Source organism: Balaenoptera musculus, chromosome 2 (assembly GCF_009873245.2).
Source record: "Balaenoptera musculus isolate JJ_BM4_2016_0621 chromosome 2, mBalMus1.pri.v3, whole genome shotgun sequence".
NCBI classification, from domain to species: Eukaryota; Metazoa; Chordata; class Mammalia; order Artiodactyla; family Balaenopteridae; genus Balaenoptera; species Balaenoptera musculus.
Genome location: NC_045786.1, coordinates 72,115,329 through 72,136,173, shown reverse-complemented (window position 1 = coordinate 72,136,173; position 20,845 = coordinate 72,115,329). Strand labels below are relative to the sequence as shown.

Here is a 20,845-nt window from a genome sequence, read left to right as displayed (position 1 = left end):
AATCTAAACCATCAGTAAGTGTTTGCTTATCTCATTTGCCGCACCATCCTCTGGTAATCTAAAATGTTATAGCTTCCACTCAAATTGCAATCTTTGAACACCTGCTCATGTTACATTATTACTCTTTAATATGACCTACTATGCTTAAAAACATGTAACTTCCTCCAGTGAGCCCCTAGCTAGCTGGGATACAGAATGCATCTTGGGCATTTTTTTCATGCCTCTAACAAAAGAACTTTCTAATGGCTTGATTATGGTATAACACCATAATCACATATTTGATTCTTTGTTCTGACCATGCATTAGAAATAGAGACAAGTTTTAGGTCCTAGCCAAAATTATTTCTTGATGTTTACACCTCAAAAGCTCTATTTGCTAGTAAACTGTCACAGTAATATCAGATCAGGGCTTCCCTGGTGGCGCAGTGGTTAAGAATCCACCTGCCAATGCAGGGGACACAGGTTCGAGCCCTGGTCCGGGAATATCCCACATGCCGCAGAGAAACTAAGCCCGTGCGCCACAACTACTGAGCCTGCGCTCTAGAGCCTGTGAGCCACAACTACCGAGCCCATGTGCCACAACTACTGAAGCCTGCGCGCCTAGAGCCCGTGCTCCACAACAAGAGAAGCCACCGCAATGAGAAGCCTGCACACCGCAACAAAGAGTAGCCCCCACTTGCCACAACTAGAGAAAGCCCACACGCAGCAACAAAGACCCAATGCAGACAAAAAAAAAAAAAAAATTAGATCATATGTAAGAATTCTCTAAAGAAAAAAAAAATTCAGACAAAGGGCCGGTTTAGAATTCAAGTGCTACTATGGTAAGTTTTTGTGTCACTGTTAGACCTAAAACATAGAGTAGGAGAAAATACATAGATAATTTTGGAATAAGGGTATAAAGTTCTAAAAGAAATCCAAGAAGCCAACATCAGTCATGTTCATTCAATATTGACACAAGTATCCTCATTTCTAAGAAGAAAGAAGGGGAAGAGGTGGAGATAAGAAAGAGAAGCTGGTAGGTGATGAATCCTAATTTCTGCTTCTATCTCACCATAGGATTTTGGGTAAATTATTTAGTGTCTTGTTTCTGTCCCATCTCTAAGATTAATTTTATATTGATAGTATAATGTAGAGGTTGATGTTCTTCTGTAAAGGTTCAGAGAGTAAATATTTTAAGTTTTGCTGGTCATATCATCTCTGTCACAACTACCCATTTCTGCCATTGTAGTGTGGGAACAGCATTACCAATGCAAATGAATTACCAATGCAACAGCATTACCAATGTGTTCCAATAAAACTTTACTTACAAGAACAGATTATTTGGGGACTTCTCTGGTGGTCCAGTGGTTAAGACTCCGTGCTTCCACTCTAGGGGGCACAGGTTCGATTCCTGGTCGGGGAACTAAGATCCTGCATGACGCGCAGGGCACGGCCAAAACAAAAAACAAAAAACAAAAAAAACACCAGATTATTTGGTCCATGGGCTGCAGTGTGCCAGTCACTGGTATAATATCTACTGATACTTAATAAAGAGAATTCAATAATATTCAGAGAGGTGCCATTAAAAAGAAAAGATAAAGAAAATAATGTATAAAGAAGGAAGGCTTAGAAGATGACAAAAGAGGAAAGCAGTTTGTGTGACAGAAAAACTAGTATTATGAGGTAAATGTTTTCTACAAAAACAAACAATAAGACCCAAAGACCAAGATCTGAAGTCTTTTTTTGATGAAAATTATTTATCATGGAACTTAAACCACAACTGGGGAAATTTAAGCATTATAGTCAATCTCTGGAGAAGTCACTTGGTCATTCTTCAAGATAAAAATAATACTAAAGAATTAAATCTTCTTTACTATCCACCTAGAGGATCATGTTGGCTTATTTCATTACCATTCTAATTATTTTCACACTAGAGGTCAATTCTAAAAACTTTTCATCCACCAGATATTTACTTAATTAATACACTAGGGGATAGGAATCATGACTATGTTCTTCTGTTTTGTTTTTTTCTCCAGAGTTGTCATGAATCTTTATGAAGCACCATCATATGGCAACATTTCAGTCTCCTACATGTCCATGTCAATGACTTTGAATGCTTTATCAAAACAATTTGCCAGCATAACTAAAATGAAACATTGATACGATCTGAAGAGGGAAGAAAATCCTGTTGTTCCTCATGGCTTCTCCTACAGTTTATGACGTTTCCAAAATTCGGGAAGCAACTTTAATAAACTGATAATTTTGAGGTTATACAGATTTACAATTTCTTATCTAACCCCTGGGACCAGATGTGTTTCACAATACAGAATTTTTCTAATTTTAGAAAGGCAATACGGTTTGTATACCACATAGCTTGTACCCCTCCAGTGAAGTCTGGAGCAGCACCTCATAATCAAATACAGTAATTTTGCTACAGCCAAACTCATTTACACAAACAGAATAAAGACCACAAATAGCCTCATGTCAGTTCAGTTCAGATTTTGCTGTCAAATGTTTCTGTTGCAAACTTACAAAAAACCTTTTGGCTTTCAGAGCTTTTTCAATTTTTGAATTTTGTTAGGGACTGAGGGTAGGTAAAAACAAAACAAACAAAAAGTTTTTCCGAAGGCTTTTTCAGTGCAAAGAGATGCTCAACGTTGAGTATTTGAATGATACAGCCTTGTAATGGAAGCATAAATTCAAGAACGATAAGCCTAAATTCTACTATAGGCACAATTACTGAGAAAAATGGGCTCCCTCTGTTCCAGGGAGTCTCAATTTCTTTTCAGAGTCAATACACACATAGCATAGAATCCTCTTTCATCAGTATTAATCGTGATTCTCAAACAAAAGGGCTTGTGCCTCAAGGATAGATGATTTTGATATGAGTAATCTCCTATCCCTTAAAAATCTTTGGTTTTCTCCCCAGTAAAACGATGGTTCTTCTAGCTCTGGCAGTAATTGCAATTCTGTAATTTAACTGCAGAGCTCTTCAAGAGTTTGATTACTTTAAATCCAGAGCATTAATTGTTTAGTCCCAGGTGTACCTTAGAAATACACATAAACCACTGTTAAACATACAGATGTCCAGACAGCACCACATCAATACATTTAGAGGCCCACAGCACCAGAAAGGTGATAGTCACCTCCCTTATACATAATTCAAAATAAAAACAATACTAAATCATGAAACACGTGTAAAGAAATCCATCCTAGATCAGATTTTTCTTATGAGTCTTTGAATCTTTTGCACTTTTTTTCATTTTGATGCCCCTGTTTTGCTACATTCCTCAGGCTATTCTTCCTAGTGGATAACCCAGTACCGGGAAAGCCTTCAGACTTGTAGTCTGAGTTCCCAGTGTGAGGGGGTGGAGGGCGGGAGACAAAAAAACAGAGAGACAGAGACAGATGGGGTGGAAGCCCCCCAAACTGCCGTGCAGTCTAAGAAAGGTTCTGCGAGGCCACTGAGGAGTCTTCAAGCCGAAGTCGGCTGTCAGAGGAGCTCCCTGTCTCCCAGGGGTGGGCCTGCCCAGCATCCTTGCCACCCACAGTCAGCGACTGATAGAAAGCATGGAAGACATGACAAGTGGGGCCACAAATTCAAAGTGTGGCAGCTGGTCACATCTGTTCTCTGTATTCTCTCAGCATTGAAGATCTGTGCCACTGGTCTCCAGTGTGACAAAGGGGCTCCACACCCCCAGGAAAAACCTTTTCCTGCCTAGCATCTTTTTTTAAATTTTAATTTATTTTTGGCTGCGTTGGGTCTTCATTGCTGTGCGCGGGCTTTCTCTAGTTGTGCATGAGCAGGGGCTACTCTTCACTATCGTGCACAGGCTTCTCATTGTGGTGGCTTCTCTTGTTGCGGAACATGGGCTCTAGGCGCACAGGCTTCATTAGTTGTGGCACGCGGGCTCAGTAGTTGTGGCTCGCGGGCTCTAGAACGCAGGCTCAGTAGTTGTGGCACACAGGCTTAGCTGCTCTGTGGCATGTGGGATCTTCCTGGACCAGGGATTGAACCAGTGTCCCCTGCATTGGTAGGAGGATTCTTAACCACTGCGCCACCAGGGAAGCCCCTGCCTAGCACCTTTTAAAGCTCTCGGGAACTAAATTCAATATCCTGTGACAAACCATAGTGGAAAAGAATACAAAAAAGAATATATATATACACACACATACATACGTATATGTGTATAACAGAGTCACTTTGATGTACAGCAGAAATTAACACAACATTGTAAATCAACTATACTTCAATAAAATTTTTGAAAAAGCTCTCCGTAACTATTAATCTAACTTCTCACAAAAAGTAAAAGCAGGTATTATTGAGTATGTAGCATAAACCCACAAAGTTTTCACACCTGTAAACAATACACCAAATGTTTTATTTCTCTCATATGCAAGCAGTTGACTCTCAAAGCATTTTAAAAAACACAATAGACATTATTGCACTTTACTAATGAATTACTTCTGTCCCAGGGGATTAAATCAAATGAAAATGGTACAAATATTTGGAAGTTTATTTCTGAGCCAACTGAGATGATGAATTTATGGGTTTCTATAAACTAATTTTTCTTAGTTCAATGTTTTGTACATGCCATCAGTACAATATAATTACTTAAATATTTAGGATATTGTCAATAGCTGTGATTCATATGAAAGATATAATCAGATACCTCAAATTCCTGATTAAGTCAGTTTTAAAAGACACAAAATATTAGTACACTTGAATAAACTGTAATTAACAGAAATTCTGCTTAAAGCTAGAAGTTCTGAATATAATACTTTCCTTGACAGGAAAAAAAAGTGATGTTGAAAAGGCAAAGACCGCCATAACATATCAAATATTTAGGGCATTAGTTATTATACCCTTCGTTTTTGGAGTCTACAGTAAATTTATAACTAGGAAAATTTTTTAAAGTTGTAAGGCCAGTCCTAAAAAACATGAATAAGGATAGCAGAAACATTACCACACATATCAACAAAAACAGAGCAAACCAAGTTTGTGCACAACTTCATTTCATCATTAATTCAGTGATTTGAAGTAAATGCCATGTTAAAAACCATGAGTAAATTTAAAGATTCATCCAAGGAAATTAAGTACTTTTGAGCATTTTTTAAAAAGCTTTAATAGGCAGTGCATCTCTGACCAGCACAAATGAGATGCAGAAAGAACAAAAATGAGAGTGTACGGAGCTGATTCCTACAGGCCTGCTCGCTCAAAGGATACATCTACCAATGATTTTCCACAATGTTGTTAGATGCCTTACTTTATTTATATATAAAGCAGCTAGAGCTTTTTCATTATTCCTACTAAGCATTTAAAATACATTTCTACGTATGCATTAAAATTAAGTGTTAATTATGATGCCCTTAAAAAATCAACTTATAAAAAACAAGTTCTGGAAATATAAAAATATTCATTTTTTTTCATGTTTCTGACTCTTGAAAAACTTAAAGTGCAATATTTTCATGCATCAGCACATTAATCATGCCATATAAGTTCATCTTGAAAGAGCATGTAAATAATTTCTAAAACTTCTAGAGAACAGAGTATAGATATTTTAAGGTTTGATTTTCCATTTGTCTTTATATTACAGTGCAAGGAGGAAAAATCAGCGCCAAATCAAAACATGTTTTTATTAGGAGAAAATAATGCTTTCATGAAAAGAAAATAGGAAACATGTCATGTCTCCCTTTAGTGGTTTTTCTTAAGTCAATCACCTGGTTTACCAAAAATGTTGTATCAGTTCAATTATTGAACAAAATATACATTTGTTCAAAGACCTGTCCAAAAAAGCTCTCACAGAACACTAGTCATTCTAAGCTCCTTTCTTATTTTTCAGTAAGGACTTTAATTAAAAACAAGCTTATTACCCTTTGTTTCACAATTTTAATGGAAATTTCACTCTGAGTTTAAAGTAGTATTTCTTTAAGGGTCTGACCCATCCAGGTGGCAGTGTGGAAGTGGACTGCTGTCATACACACAGCTACAAAATTAGAGCCAAAACTAAGGGGGGAAAATGGAAAATCCAAAACTAACTACTCTAGAAAAAAATTCCAAAACTAAAGGCTTCCTTGAAGAAGAGTGGTTTACAGACAAGACTGTGATTGGTTTTTCTCCCAGCAGCAGCCCCCTGGGATCTGTGATTAAGATGGTATTTGGGGCCTGGGAAGTTTCAGTGATGATTGCTTCATCAATTTTTGCTGGTATCTCATTGACCGTGCATCCTCAATGGCACAACATGCTCTCTGGAAAACAAAATATTTACCATGAATGGTAAAGACCAGTACAGGCTCACGTGGTGGAGAAAGGTACAAAACCAAGAGTATGAGCTCTCCACACAGGTCCAAAGACAAGAATACACAGTTAATACACGTCATGCTAAGACCCTTCTGCCCTGTTAAACCCACAACATATTATTTTAAGCATATATATCCATCCAAAGCTGTAACTAGTTGATCTTTTGGGAAAAGTAATAAGTATTGTTAATTATAACATTTTTATTTCAACTTGCAGTGAAAACACTGAGAGGGCATTCTTTAAAATAAATCGTTTACCTCTGCTGTGGTGACATCCTTCAGGTAAATTTTCTGAACATAGCCTTGACTGGCACTGTCTCTTTTTTGGAACAGACCTTGTTTCTGTTTCAAAAGAAACAATGACAGAAAAGAAATTATTATGGGGAAGAAAAAAAATCATAACCTTTAATTGAGTGCTTAAACGTCACTCTATTTTATAATCACTAGACGAACCAAATACACATATTCGGTATGATAAGAAATAAATCATTTTGGTACAAGGATAGTGGTTCCATATGTGAGTTGTTAGAATTTATGAAATTGGATGAGTATCTATCTATCTGCATAAAATGATGGCTTTCTGCAGGCAATGATAAATAGCCTACAGAAATACCACTTGATAACTCATCACATCTGACAAATCAAAAAACCCTTCCTTCATTTCCTTGGCCGATAGATAAAATTCTTATATAATGTAAAATGCACTGAGTCAATTCTCACCACTGATGTGAAAGAAAAGTGATAACTGAGGAAACTGTAATATACATGCATAGTGACACAATCTTTCCTAGTCTAAAAACTATGTTTCATATACCAAGACATTTAAATTTTGAAACTCTACAATGAGGTAAGGCTAAAATACAAAATGGAATGGTTTCACGGTAGTTTCTTTTACTTGTAAACTTCTATGAAAAGAAAGTAAATGTAAATTAAAGGATAATAGTACTTACATCTCTAACTATTGAATTTTATGATAAATATTTTTCAGATAGTTTCAGGAATAGAGATAACAATTACTGTTTAGGAAAAAATATAGAAATTACCATCTTTGGAATAGTAATTTCTAGTTTTTTTTAAAGGGGTGAAAATAAATTTATATCATATATAATAAAAATTATACATTTCAAAGTAAAGTGAGTCTACGAACTAAGCAAAAGATGGGGTATCATTTTTGCTAATTACTTGCTATATAATTAAAAAGTTTTTCCATAGAAAATGTAGAGGAAAGACATGAAAGCATTATTACATACTTAAAATGCATTAGCTTTCTATAAATGTCAAATATTATTAAATGTGAGTGTTTTAGACATAATATTTATAATAATCTCCTAAAAGCCTAAAATGGGGAATCTTTCCAGAAGTATCTAAGATTATAGCAAAATAGTATCCACATGAAGTTAAAAAAAAACCCTTCTACTCAATAACGCTTTATTCTACCAAAAAGAAACCTAATTCTTTCAGTGAACGAATTTATTATTTCACTCAATGCAATCAAGGGCTGTCAGAAACTAAAGTACAGAACACAAATAGATTACATCTTTCCTTACTTTTCCGCATATAATAATAATAATACTTCAAACATTTTATTCAGTTAACTATAAAACAGAGTCAGAAAGCACTGGTTTCCATTCATTTAACAAATTCCTGGCTCTAAAGATGTGATTCATGTTTTCTTACCTCAACTGAAATTTTGAGCAGATTTCCATCAACAATAGGAGACTGTACAAAATCTTCAAATGGATATTGCCAGTCTACGGACACATGGCCTAGGATTTCAACTTCCTTTATACACAACACTCGCCTATTTTGCAAAAGGAAACAAAAACATACAGGTAGTGATAAAGACAGTTAATTATTCTAATATTTCACTCTGCTGGACGGAATTACTTGCTCAGTAAGCATTATAACCTGGCACACTAAAAAATGTATGCTTCACATTTAAAAAAAAAAAAGGTAACTGTCAAATAAAGAGCAAACATGGCACAAGTAACAAAGCAGACCTTCAAAAATTCCCCTTCTGCCGATCTTGCAAAATTCAGAAAAGTGTCTTTTTTTTTTTTTAACTGACCAGAAAACTGAAATCATTCTCTTTAAAACACATAAGGAACAGGCTATACTCTCATCTGGGAAGCAATAAAGGCAGAAGCCTCTGAAAACGTTTTACTTGGAAAATTATTAATTGCTTTTTACTGTCAATCACATATGCCTTCTAATCAAGAAAGAAATGTCACAAACCTCAAATGTCAGCAAAGATTCACGTTAGGCCTACTAATAAATATCAGGTTTGAACACTTTAATACTGATGTACTATATCACAGAGCGAGCATCCCATTTTACTCAACAGCAATTAAAAAAAATTCACAGAATCCTTAAAGGGCATCCACATTGATTTCCCAGTGTGTGATTCAGATTTGTTACTGATATAACTATACTTGATTCTAAAGTTTCTGTTACAGAAAGCAAAACTAGGAAAGTAGAACTGTTTATTCTACAAATGTCTATGGTGCTGGAGAAACAAAGAAGACAGGGTTTCTGCTTGAGAGGTACCCATAGGCTATAAGGGGAAATAAACCTGCAAATAAATGCTACAGCACAGTTAGATAAGAACAAGAGCAGAGTGTGTAGAAAATTCTTTCGGCACACGGGAGAGAGGGACTGACCGTGGTGATAAAGTAGGTAGCGTTAAGAGCTGATTCTTGAAAGGAAGAAGTTCTCTAGGTAGGAAAGGGGAATTATACTCTAGACAAAGGAAACAGTGCATTAACATATACAGGAGTACAAAAAAGGGAAGATTTGGGACTGCCTTGGTGGCACAGTGGTTAAGAATCCGCCTGCCAATGCAGAGGACATGGGTTAGAGGTCTGGTCTGGGAAGATCCCACATGCTGCGGAGCAACTAAGCCTGTGCGCCACAACTACTGAGCCTGCACTCTAGAGCCTGTGAGCCACAACTACTGAGCCTGTGTGCCTAGAGTCCGCACTCCACAACAAGAGAAGCCACCGCGATGAGAATCCCGCGCACCGCAATGAAAAGTAGCCCCTGCTCGCCACAACTAGAGAAAGCCTGCGTGCAGCAATGAAGACCCAATGCAGCCAAAAACAAATAAATAAAATTAATTAATTCATTTTAAAAATGTTTAAAATATATTACTAAAAAAAAAAAAGGGAAGATTTATCTGAGGAATGTGGAGGTCTGTAGCTGGACTACTGGATATATACAGAGGTGAGAAAATTAGCTTAGCGCCAGATCTTGAAGGATTTTTGTTTTTTGGTTTTTTTTGCAGGGGTCGGGGGTGGGGGAGGCTTTTAGGAAATTTTGACTTTGGCTGTGAGAAGAAGAAAGAGCTAGATTCTAGATGTTTATAAGGTAGAGTTGAATGAACTTGGTGACCAATGGGGTGAGGACTGATACAGATCCCTGGCACTATATTTTTCAGCACAGATGCTACTGAAATTGCGGGACTGTGTTGTGCACCACAGGAAGTACACCATCCTTGGCCCCAGGCTATTAGGCGCCTGCAGGGCCTCTAATCATTTCGACAACCTCCAACACCCCTACACATTCCAAACAGTCTCTAGGAAGTGGACTTCACCCCCCACCTCCTGCCTAGTAGAGAATCAGATGATAGAGCCAAGAGTTAAAGATAACTATTACAAATCACTGCATCAAATGCAATTCACCATTCTGATTGTCTTAAAACTCTACTCTTGACCATCGTACTCTTGAACAATATTATTGTTCTCCTGCCACCTTCAATCTCCTTCACTTTCTTCCTCCTGCACCATGTTTGCCAGAGTGCAAATCTTGGTCTTCTTCTGTTTAACATATTCTCTCAGGATGGTTTCTTAGATCTCAACTCCAGATCTTTACCCAAACTCCAATTATCTACACTTATACCTGTATCTATATGTCTCCTTGACTACTGAGGCACCTCTACTTTGATATCTCAAAGCTATGTCAAACTCATTAAGCTCAAAACAGAAACAAAATCATCATCTTTTCCCTCAAATTACTGTAAATGGTACTCAAGCCAAAACCCAGCACACTCATCTTGTATTCCCTTCTCTTCCATATTCAGTCACCCAACCCTGGTCTCTTAAGGCTATCCACTCATATCTAAGGGAGACTGTCATTGCACTGGTCAGGAATATTATTTTTCTAATTGCCTCCTGAAAAGCTCTATAAGGGATTAGATTTCAAATTACTATGATTTTTCAATTTACTTGAAGAAAAACAGATGTATAATGTACACATTAATATTCCTACCAAATGCCTAAATCAAACAAATACTGAAGTATTACATATTACCAAAAAAAAAAAAACCACACAAAAAAACCCACTGATTTCCACTGCTTAGTGCTGAATTACATAGAAAGTATAAAAACCATAAAAACTACTTTTTAGATTGTTTTGTGAGTATTTTACTTCTTAATTAATGGGCAAATCAGAAGACTAGTTAACTCTCTCTTAGAAACAGCTTGTAGGTTTAAGCCTGAATCCTAATGCTTTCCTTTCTCTCCTTGCCACCTAAATATATTTACGTGCAATAGTAAGGAATCTAATGCAGATGTTACCTACTGTAAGTGCTTTGCCTTAGTCCTACAAAATACATAACTTAGAATGTTTTGAAAATTATTAACCTATAATTAGAATAAGTGATGTAAGGTAAATCTCAGGAAAATAAACTTAGTAGTTTAGTCCAAGCTCTTTTACTGGGAAAAATTATCTACCACTCCCAAAATACTTAGAAAAAACTGGAACACAAAGAAATAATACCATCCTTTTAAAAGGTATGCTAATCATCCAAAATAAAACCTAGTGAGAAAAAGTGATTCATGAATTCACCCTCCATAACTGGATTTATAATTCACATATAAAGGTATCACTACTGCACTTATAAAGTCTATTCTAGACTCCGTCTCTCAGAAGTTGTATAACTTGGTTAAGCCCCTAAACCATGCTAAGTCTCAGTTTCAGCATCTCCAAAATGAGAGGATCAGAATAGATGATCTCGAAGGACCTATCCAGATCTGTATTTCCATGACTGTATGACAATGAACATTTTGCAGTTGAAGCATAGTTATCTAAATCCTCTGCCATTTTAATCTCCAAAATTCTTATAATCTATATAGTTAGCATTTTAAAAAATGTCACTTGAAGTCAATACCTATTTGTAACCATAAGGCTTGTCTTCTTCCTTCCCAGAATAACACAGTGGTATCGGTAAGTCTCTCCTTCTAACTTTTTGATATGATTCTGAAAAGAAAAGAAGACTCAAGATTTGGGTTGTACATGCATCTAAATAGTACTTCCAATACTCTATATTAGCTAATCATAATAACAGTGCCAGTTAGGAAAAAATTATTAAAACCAAAAGCACAATTCTATAGATTGGCACGCGAAGCTAGAAAAATATTCATAGTGTAAATTAACTTTCACTGTGCCTTAAAAGACAAATAAGTATTAAACACTTACTAAGTGATCTTCTAATAAAATACATCTTGTTGCATAACTCAGAAGCTTTTGAATATTTACCAGAAATAATCAGACATTTTCATTAATATGAACCTATACTAAAGCTGGACATTAACATTACAGGGGTCTTTACCCTGGGGTCCATGGAAGGACTTTGGGAGGTCTATGAACTACCATAAAAGAATATAAAATTTTGAAAATGTATTTCTGAACTTTTTTCAGAGGACAGTTCATACTTTTCATCAGATTTTTAAAAGGGGTCTGTGATCCTTCTCAAAGGTTACGAACTACTGATTTACAGAGAGGTAGATATACACATAATAAAATTCCAAGATAACTGACATTTAATATTTTTGAATATTTGGTCTTATACATTAAACATGCATGAGAAGTACAAGCGTGTATTGAATTATATTCCTGGCAGAAAAGAAAATTTAATGACAATCTTAACACAAACATGAAGAATTTCTAAGATTTCAAATAGCCGGCACAATTTAGTACTAAAGACAATTACAAGCATAAAATAATTCAAGTATAAATAGTAGCACATTAAAATACATTTATTTTTTAACTATCTCAAAATTATTGTGACTTTAGTCAACACACATTAAAATTAATAAAGTTATTTTTATAATTAATGCTAATGAAATATTATTGATATTATATATAATAATTAAAAATCAGATGAGATAATATATATGAAAATATAAAACATAAACATACTTATAAGATATTAACATTTTATAACCAAGACTACAACATCAATATTATCAAAAGGAGAATATAATCAATAATAATAATCACAAGCAGAGAAAGCACACTTGTTATTATTTCAATACTAAAATACATAGTTTTTTTAAAGATCCTTGGTTCCCAGTCATTCCTTGACAATTACAAAAAGCCATGAACAGTAAGATGAATCCCCAGAGAATGGGGTCTCAACCTCGGAATGAGTCTCAGAGAGAAGTGGAGTTTAATAGTCACTTGTTTCACATCTTCCCTGTGTGAATTAGCTAAAATCTTTTAACATTTATACCTTAATTCCTTTAAAGAGAATATGGGAAATGAATATAACAATTTAGTGCTTTTATTTTCAGCTTTGAAATTTAAATATGTTAAAATATTTAGATTTGAGATGAAATGTACAAGAAATACTACCCACTTTCCATCTTGTATGCATTTTCATTAGTTATCAGGTTTTACACTTTAAAAAAACTGAAGCTTTTAAAGTAAATTTATCACCATAATACATTATAGAAACCTGGTTTCCAGCACTTCTAAAACCCACTACACTCTGAGATTCAGTCTTTGTGGCAGATTAGTTTATAAAATATTTACTCTCCCTTCCCAAAATGCAACTTGAAGAATTTATAATATTTAGCAAAACCATTCAATTTTTTCAAGTAAATTCTAAGGAAATAATACAAGATATGAAAAAGCATTACGTTTAATGATGTTTATCACAGCATTCTTACCGTTAGTAAAATAACAGAAACAACTTTAATGTCAAGAACTGGGAATGGTCAAATATATGAGGTAAATTTACCTCGACAGACAGTAATGCAAGAATTAAGAATGAAGCATTTCTAAGAACATGAAAAAATATAATTAAAACAAAAAAGCAAGGAACACCATTTTAAATATTACATAATCATAACTATGTGAATCAAGATGAATATTAAATAAAAACTGGCCATATATATATATATATATATATATATATATAAATATATATGTATGTATGTGTGTGTCATGATAATTATCCTAGGAGAACAGAGGATAAGTAGAAGAGTATATCCTATGAAAACATAGTATATAATTCAGTAACTTTCAAAGCTCAGTATTAAATTAAAGAATACAGAGCAATACTCAGGAGAAAAAGAAAATGGGGTAAATCAAAAGATTCCCAAATAAATTATTTAGAATGTACCCACATTACAATAAGCACTAGGAGGACATAATTTTATGCTCAAATGCTCTTTAATATTTACACATTTTGTCATACTAGGTCCCTTAAGGACAGAAGTCTCCTTTCTTCTGTATATCCAACACAGTCTAGATTATCAAATACTTTGTACCCAACTAACTGATCACAGCAAAATGGGCAAGGGATGAAACAGCCTAAATTTCTTAATTATCCATGCCTACCCTTGCTACCCATGGAAAAAAGTTACCAAGTTCTGTTCTTAATGTACAATCATTCTATTTCTTCCAGTTCTCATATCTTAACAAAAACTACTAAATCAGATAAGATGACTATATTTAGCTAAAATAATAAAGTTTCTTGAAGTTTTGTGCTTACTGACATGCAGTTGTAAAAAGGGAAATCATGAGGAAAAGAATAACATAAAGAGCTAAACAATCAAAAAGTAAACAATAAAGAAAAAAATTTTAACAAGTTATAAGATCTTCCGAAGTCCCATTAAAATTGTAATATATCCAGGAAAATTAAAAATCATTACTTTTACCTAAGAAGGAAGAATAATTATTAGTGATGATTTAAGACAGAATCTTGAATTAGTTACTGTGCTTGATTCTCACAGAAACTGTACGTGAGGCAACATTTTTGCCAACCCTCAATTATTCAGGCACAAGAAAAGTCTGTCAGCTATAGTTTTAGGCTAGTCTTTGAAGGTCATTCTTTCTTCTTTAAAGAGTCCTTGTTTTAAATATGAAGGATTCAATTTATTCTTTTGATAACTATCATTTAAAAAATATATAATCCAACTGAACAGTTGTATGTTAATGGCTTCATTCTCTTTACATGTTACAACACATTAAACCTAAGTTTATACTTTCACTTTTGGGAGGAAGCATGAAAGTTGCTAGATAAGACACTGCTAAATCAAACATTTCTATCATTTATAAAAAAGAAAAAACAAAATATAACTTATATTGAAATTAACTATGGGGCCACTAATTTCAAAATGATAGTTTATAATTTTTTTTGTTCTCATTAGGATAATGAATCCTCTTGCAGGATTTAAAAGCAAAAGTGGTTGGTTTTTAAAAATAAAGACATCTATAAGTCCAAAAGCCACATAAGTAAGCTGCTTAAATACATGTTCAACTTCTATTTACATTAATTAAAACTAGTAATTGTCAAATAAGCATAACCAATAAGGAGACAATTTTTAAAAGGTATAAATACAAAAGGCTAGGAATATATATAACATAATTAGAAAATGATTGCCACTTATCTAGCAAGAGTACCAAGGAGTTAAAAAAAGAAAAAGAGATTAAGGAAACATATTCTGAAAATTCATGTGCCAACTCTTATTTGAGGTCTAAGGACAGACCCAGAGCAACTGATACTTCATTTCTTAAAATATATGCCCCAGTCAATAGTTCTGCAACTTGAGTAAATTTAGGTGATTTGTGAAACATATAATAGTTATGTAATCTATCAGCAGGACTCACATACATAAAGAACGCATAATAGACTGAACATAAGAATTGTTCTTTTTCCCAACTTTACCAGAAATGCACATGAATACCGTAAGAAAAGATGAAATTCTAAAAATGATAGTAAAAGTATCCACTTGTGAGTTCAATAAAGTGTTCCTCCAACTAAGTGTAAAAGAGAGTTGATTTCCTATATCCTTTCATCTTTTATATTGACCTCTTATTCCTGTACAGTATTACCAGGAATATCACAATTTTTATCTGTAGTCAAGCCACTACAATAAAAAGTTCAGATAGAGGTGAGAAATGTAAAGAAAACTTCATTTTAATGGACTCTCACTCTAAATAAACCAGGACAGTCAATTAATACCACAGTTGGTTTTGATTTTTAAGGATGAAATCAAGTAGCAGTATAGAAAACATTTAGTCCTGTATTTCCAGTTCTTGCTGTGTAGGCAGAAAAAGAAAGAAAATAAAGTTAGAAGCATGCAGAAAGATAAAATATAATCACATACTATAAAAGTCAAAGTCTAAGAAAAATGAAGAGTCATTTTATTTTAAAGTCAAAGTAGGAAAATATGACTAATTTTATTTTGGAGGAAAGCTAGTCATGGGAGAATAGCAATTTACATATGTGTGTATTATTTAAATACAGTAAAATTAAAACTAAAATAAAAGCCAAAAAAATCCTTAAAAAAGTTTTTAAGGTTTAAAAAGATTAAATTGTACATAATAATCTTTTTTTCTCTCCTCCAGCTTCTGTTTACCTGAATAAATCTAGATTTACAATATAGTCCAAATAAATTAATTTGGTTGGGAGAAAAGGAAGCAGTGAAATTCCAATACTTAGCTACAAAGCAGGAGACCAAAGTTAACAACGTAAACTAAAGGAGCTAACATACAAATAGTAATAAAGCTTATGACTTCTTTTAAGATTATCCTTTCTGCACTAAAAAGCTTTGATCCTGTGCAGAAAAAAAATGATGAGTTACTCCCATTTAATACATTATGCTAATATAATAAAACAAATAAATAATCAAATTCTACCCTACCATTGTTCCCTGTGTCATCTTTAAAGAAGTTCATGAATCAGGAACTTTAGGAACCACCCATGAAATCCTGATCCTAGAAATCTTTAAAATTAAATTTCACTCATGACCATGAAGAATAGAATTTATACCTCAAATAAATCATAGCCCTCAGATTCCTGTCTGTCATAAGGGCGAATGATGCCGTCCTCATGGATCAGGCGAGGGGAACGGAGCCTGGTCACTTCCTCAGTTGATTCTGCCACCCTGTGTAAGGCAGCAGAGTAAGTACATATGAGAAAACATGTGAGAAACTTTCAAAATAATACAAATATATATGTGTTGATTAAACACTGTACTACGTAACACAGTATATCAATATTTGATAAACACAGAGTAATTTTAAATAACTTGCCCAAAATAATGTGACAAGTATTAAAACCAAGTAGGTTTGACTCCAAGTTCCCCCACCTTTTCTTAAAGAAAAGAAAATGTCAAAATAATAAAGGCAGGGAGTAGGCCATCCACTCGTTGTATCTGTGGTGTCTAGCACACTGCCTGGCATATAGTAGGGACCAATAAACACTTGTTGAATAAAAGAGAAACTGGCTATAAAAAAACATCTCTTCTTATTCCTTTCTGGGGGCACTCTACCTTGTGAACCTGTCAGAGCTTTCAATTAGACTTTAAGGTCCTCACGCACAGGCAGAGTATTTAACCTACTTATGTATTCCTAGCAACAATTTGCACACAGACACATAGCTTGCACACAGTGTGCACTTAATTACCTCTGAATTCCTTGGAAGGTGCTGCTGGCCATATCTATTATTCCACCAGTTGGACGAGCCACCGCACCCACAAGCCCTTTTCCAATTCCTTTAAAGAATCCAGCAGCTCCTTCCTTTTTGGCACCTTCATAAAACCAAAGACAATGAAAGAAAAGAGATTTTAAAATAAGCAACTTTGAACTCAACAAAAGCCTAAGTCAAATACTGAACTGTTTTACCCAGGAAGTTCCTAGAATTTGACTTTCTAAAGAAGTTGAATTTAATCCTAACATGTGATACAACAGCAGTTTTCAAAGTGTGTTAAAAATGCAAATTATTAGCCTCCACTCCCAGCCAGTAATCTGTGCTTTAAGTCCCCAAGGTAACCCCAAGGCACACTCAAATTTTACAACTACTGATCCAGGAGTCTAGTCAGTACCTATGACTGGAAGATCTAAGAACTGACCAGAAAATATTGTGGTTTTTTTTGGCCAACAATCAGGAGATTTTTCAAGCAGTGCACTTTTTAAAAAAATATAAGAACTTTATTAAAATATAATTCAAATACTATATAATTCACCCATTAAAGTATACAGGTTAAATGTTTTTTATAGTATATTCAGAGTTGTGCAACTATCACCATAATGAATTTTACAAAATCTGTTATTATCTCAAAAAGAAACCCCATGCCTATTAGCAATCATCCCCCATCATTTCCCCCTAAACCCTCTTCTCAATCCTATGCAATTTACCTCCTTCCTCCCTACCCTGCAGACCTAGGCAACCACTAACCTACTTTCTATCTGTATGGATTTGTCTATTCTGGTCATTTCCTACAAATGGAATCATACAATATGTGGTCTTTTGTGACTGGCTTTTTTCACTTAGAATCACGCTTTCAAGGTTCATCCATCTTGTACTTATATCAATACTTGATTTCTTTTTGTAACTGCATAATAAGTTATTTGTAAGGATATACCACATTTTGTTTATCCATGCATTAGATGATGGACATTTGGGTTGTTATTACATTCTAGCTATTATGAATAATGCTTCTATAAACATTTATATACAAGTTTTTAAAGCGAACATAGCTTTTTAATTCCCTTGGGTATATACCTAAGAGTGGGATCACATATATAAACTCTATGTTTATATTCAGTTGTCCCAGCACCATTTGTTGAAAAGGCTATTCTTTCTCTATGGAATTATCTTGGCACCCCTGTCAAAAATCAATCTACCATAAAAGTAAGGATGTATTTCTGGAATCTGAATTCTATTCCATTGATCTATATGTGTACCTGTACGCCAGCACCACCTGTCTTAGCTACTTTAACTTTATAGTAAGTTTTAAAATTGGACAGTGTAAGTCCTCCAACTTCTTTCTTTTCTTCCAGATTGTTTTGGCTATTCGGGGTTCCCCTGAATTCCTATATAAATTTTAGAATCAGTTTGTCAATTTCTGCAAAAAACCTAACTGGGATTTTGATAGGGACTGTACTGAATAAAGTAATGTGTTTTTTTTTTAATAGGATAAAAAAAAAGAGTCAACAGCTATTGATGGCCCAAGGGACTCTAGTCTAACTATGGCCCTGTTAAAAACAGCATCCAAAGTCTGAGACACAGTCTACTACTTAACCTCTTCACATCCTGAGGAAAGTTACGCTCATTAAACAACAATTTACCATGTATCAACTCCTCAGACTCTGTACAGGAAGGAAACGTTCTCAACCTACCTTCCACTGGCTTTGTTATTATTCCAGTCACTCCACCAACGACTCCCTGAGAGAGAAACCAATCAAGTCAAGCCCGAAAGGAAGGTGCTTAATTTTAAACCAACCACTAGAGGTCTCTACAGACATACTAGAAATAACTTTTTTAAATGAGGACTTCACAGAGAACAACATGCACATATAAGTGAGCACTATGATTTTTAAAATATTACATCATAGCAAATTTTAAACGGAGCACTTTGTAGAACTTTAAAATAGACAGAGGAGTAGAGCAGGTGAAAATTTTCTACGTCTGACTCTGACACCAATCAGCAGTTGATACAATCTCTTTAAGTCTCAGTTTCCATCCATATCAGTAAATGAGTAAGCTGAGAAAATTATACATCTAATTATAAGTTCTAATGAGGTTACTCTATAATCTAGTGAAAGTATGGAAAACTGAAAATGAAGGGACCTCTGAAGGACAGCAAATATCCTGACAAGTAAAGCACTTTAGAGGAGACAATACACAAAATATTACAAATCACTGGCACAAACACAGCAGTTACAGTCTCCTGAATTATTTCCAAAATTTAAAAAATAATGTTTGTACATTCTTTAAATAACTGTCAAGTAACGGTAGTAACTAAAAATACCTGCATATTATATAAGCACACAGAAAAGGAACTGAAGGATATATACTATATTGAAAAGATTAGATACCTCTCAGAAGAGGTGAGGGGTAATCAAAGAGTACTTCATAGCCTTACCTATGTTTCCATTACTCGTTTAAAAAAAGAACTCGTAAGTTCTTATTATTACCTATAAGGAGGACAGTCATATATTACCTGTATAATTAAACAGTATTCATATATAATTTATAATACCTGTACCTAAAAAGTAGTGAAAGGTAGTTCCTGGTTTATAACCTGTAGCATGTATGCCTCCCTTCCATAGAAATGGTCGACTGATGATGACCTGAAGAATTCCTCCCCCCTCCAGTTACCTCCACATTCCTCCGCTCTACCTGCCCCCTCCCCACTAGTGCTAACCTGCCATCATTACAGTTTTCACTCCAGCCGAGTGCCAAACTAAGTCCAGGAACTGGGGGGTAGATCTGATGGTGATAAAGGGAAGGAGAACAAAAAAGGAAACAGAAAGTCCACAATTTATCACTACTGCTACTCTGACAGACCTTTACTCACAAGCAGTATTCCAAGTGCCAAACAACCAGTACATATTCTAAAGTGTATATAAAAGTAAGCATTTCTTGAAGATTCAGCAGGAGACTTACACGCAAGAAGCCCTTTCCCCCTCTGGCCAGGCTGTCACCAAAATCTTTAGGCTGCCGACCCATCTCTTCTCTTCTTTTTTGCTGATATTCTTTGTCCATTGTAATTGCTGCCAAACCTTTTCCAACAGAACCAGTGATTCGAGATACCACTCCTGCTGCACCACCTATCAAAAGGTCAAGAGAAGTAAGTCACACTGTTTCTTTAAAGAGCATTACCACAATTTACAGCATGCGGCTGCTTTAAACTAACAGGTGCTTACAATTCTGTCGCATATATAAAAATGCATTTATTTTTTCCATTTCCCACTTACCAAGAAGAGGAATAAAACTATTTAAAGTACATTGATTCAACACAACAAAGACATATTAAAAAAAACTCAGCAGGTCAGTGTTAAATTATTTTCCACTTAAGAACAAGGGAGCACATCTTTTAAAAGGATTATTATAAAACTAATCCCTCTTTTATTAAACATAATCATTTGTTTTTCATAAACAATGCATTTTATAATAACTATAATTAAAAATACGTATACACACACACACACACACACACGCACACACACACAAATATGTGATACATACCTACTGTGTGTCCAAAGAGACTTCTTACTCCAATTACTAACCCCTCAGCAAATTCTTCAGGGCCTTGAACAGCACCCTGGCCGGAAAAAAAAAAAAAGTTTGCTACTTAAAATTTAAATAAGTTTAAGACTTTGAATCTAGTATTTCAGGGTTTCCATGAAGATACAGAATCTGTAAAGACACATAAACAGTGTGGTGACAGTTTTCACCTTCTAACCCAAATACTGATGGAATACCTGTTGTGTTTGAAGATACTTTCAACCCACATGATCTCAGCAAGCCCTTTAAGATGAAAAAAATTGGA

General features: G+C 34.6%; 1 protein-coding gene across 5 annotated transcripts in view; it reads right to left on the bottom strand.

Annotated features, from left to right (window-relative positions):
* Positions 1 to 4,341: 4,341 nt before the first annotated feature.
* The window catches only part of VPS13C (vacuolar protein sorting 13 homolog C), a 189,961-nt gene continuing 173,457 nt past the window's right edge, over positions 4,342 to 20,845 (bottom strand). For 3 of the 5 annotated variants that reach the window (XM_036841777.1, XM_036841774.1, XM_036841775.1), the window contains 9 exons: positions 20,542 to 20,617; positions 19,960 to 20,123; positions 18,690 to 18,735; positions 16,975 to 17,098; positions 16,339 to 16,453; positions 11,446 to 11,534; positions 7,956 to 8,079; positions 6,537 to 6,620; positions 4,342 to 6,227 (listed from right to left, as the gene is read on the bottom strand). In XM_036841777.1, coding sequence (XP_036697672.1) covers positions 6,126 to 6,227; positions 6,537 to 6,620; positions 7,956 to 8,079; positions 11,446 to 11,534; positions 16,339 to 16,453; positions 16,975 to 17,098; positions 18,690 to 18,735; positions 19,960 to 20,123; positions 20,542 to 20,617 — 924 coding nt within the window. In that variant the 3' untranslated portion in view covers positions 4,342 to 6,125. Of the gene's footprint in view, positions 6,228 to 6,536; positions 6,621 to 7,955; positions 8,080 to 11,445; positions 11,535 to 12,507; positions 15,606 to 16,338; positions 16,454 to 16,974; positions 17,099 to 18,689; positions 18,736 to 19,959; positions 20,124 to 20,541; positions 20,618 to 20,845 lie in introns of those variants that run through there. The other 2 variants (XM_036841778.1, XM_036841776.1) reach the window with 1 other exon arrangement.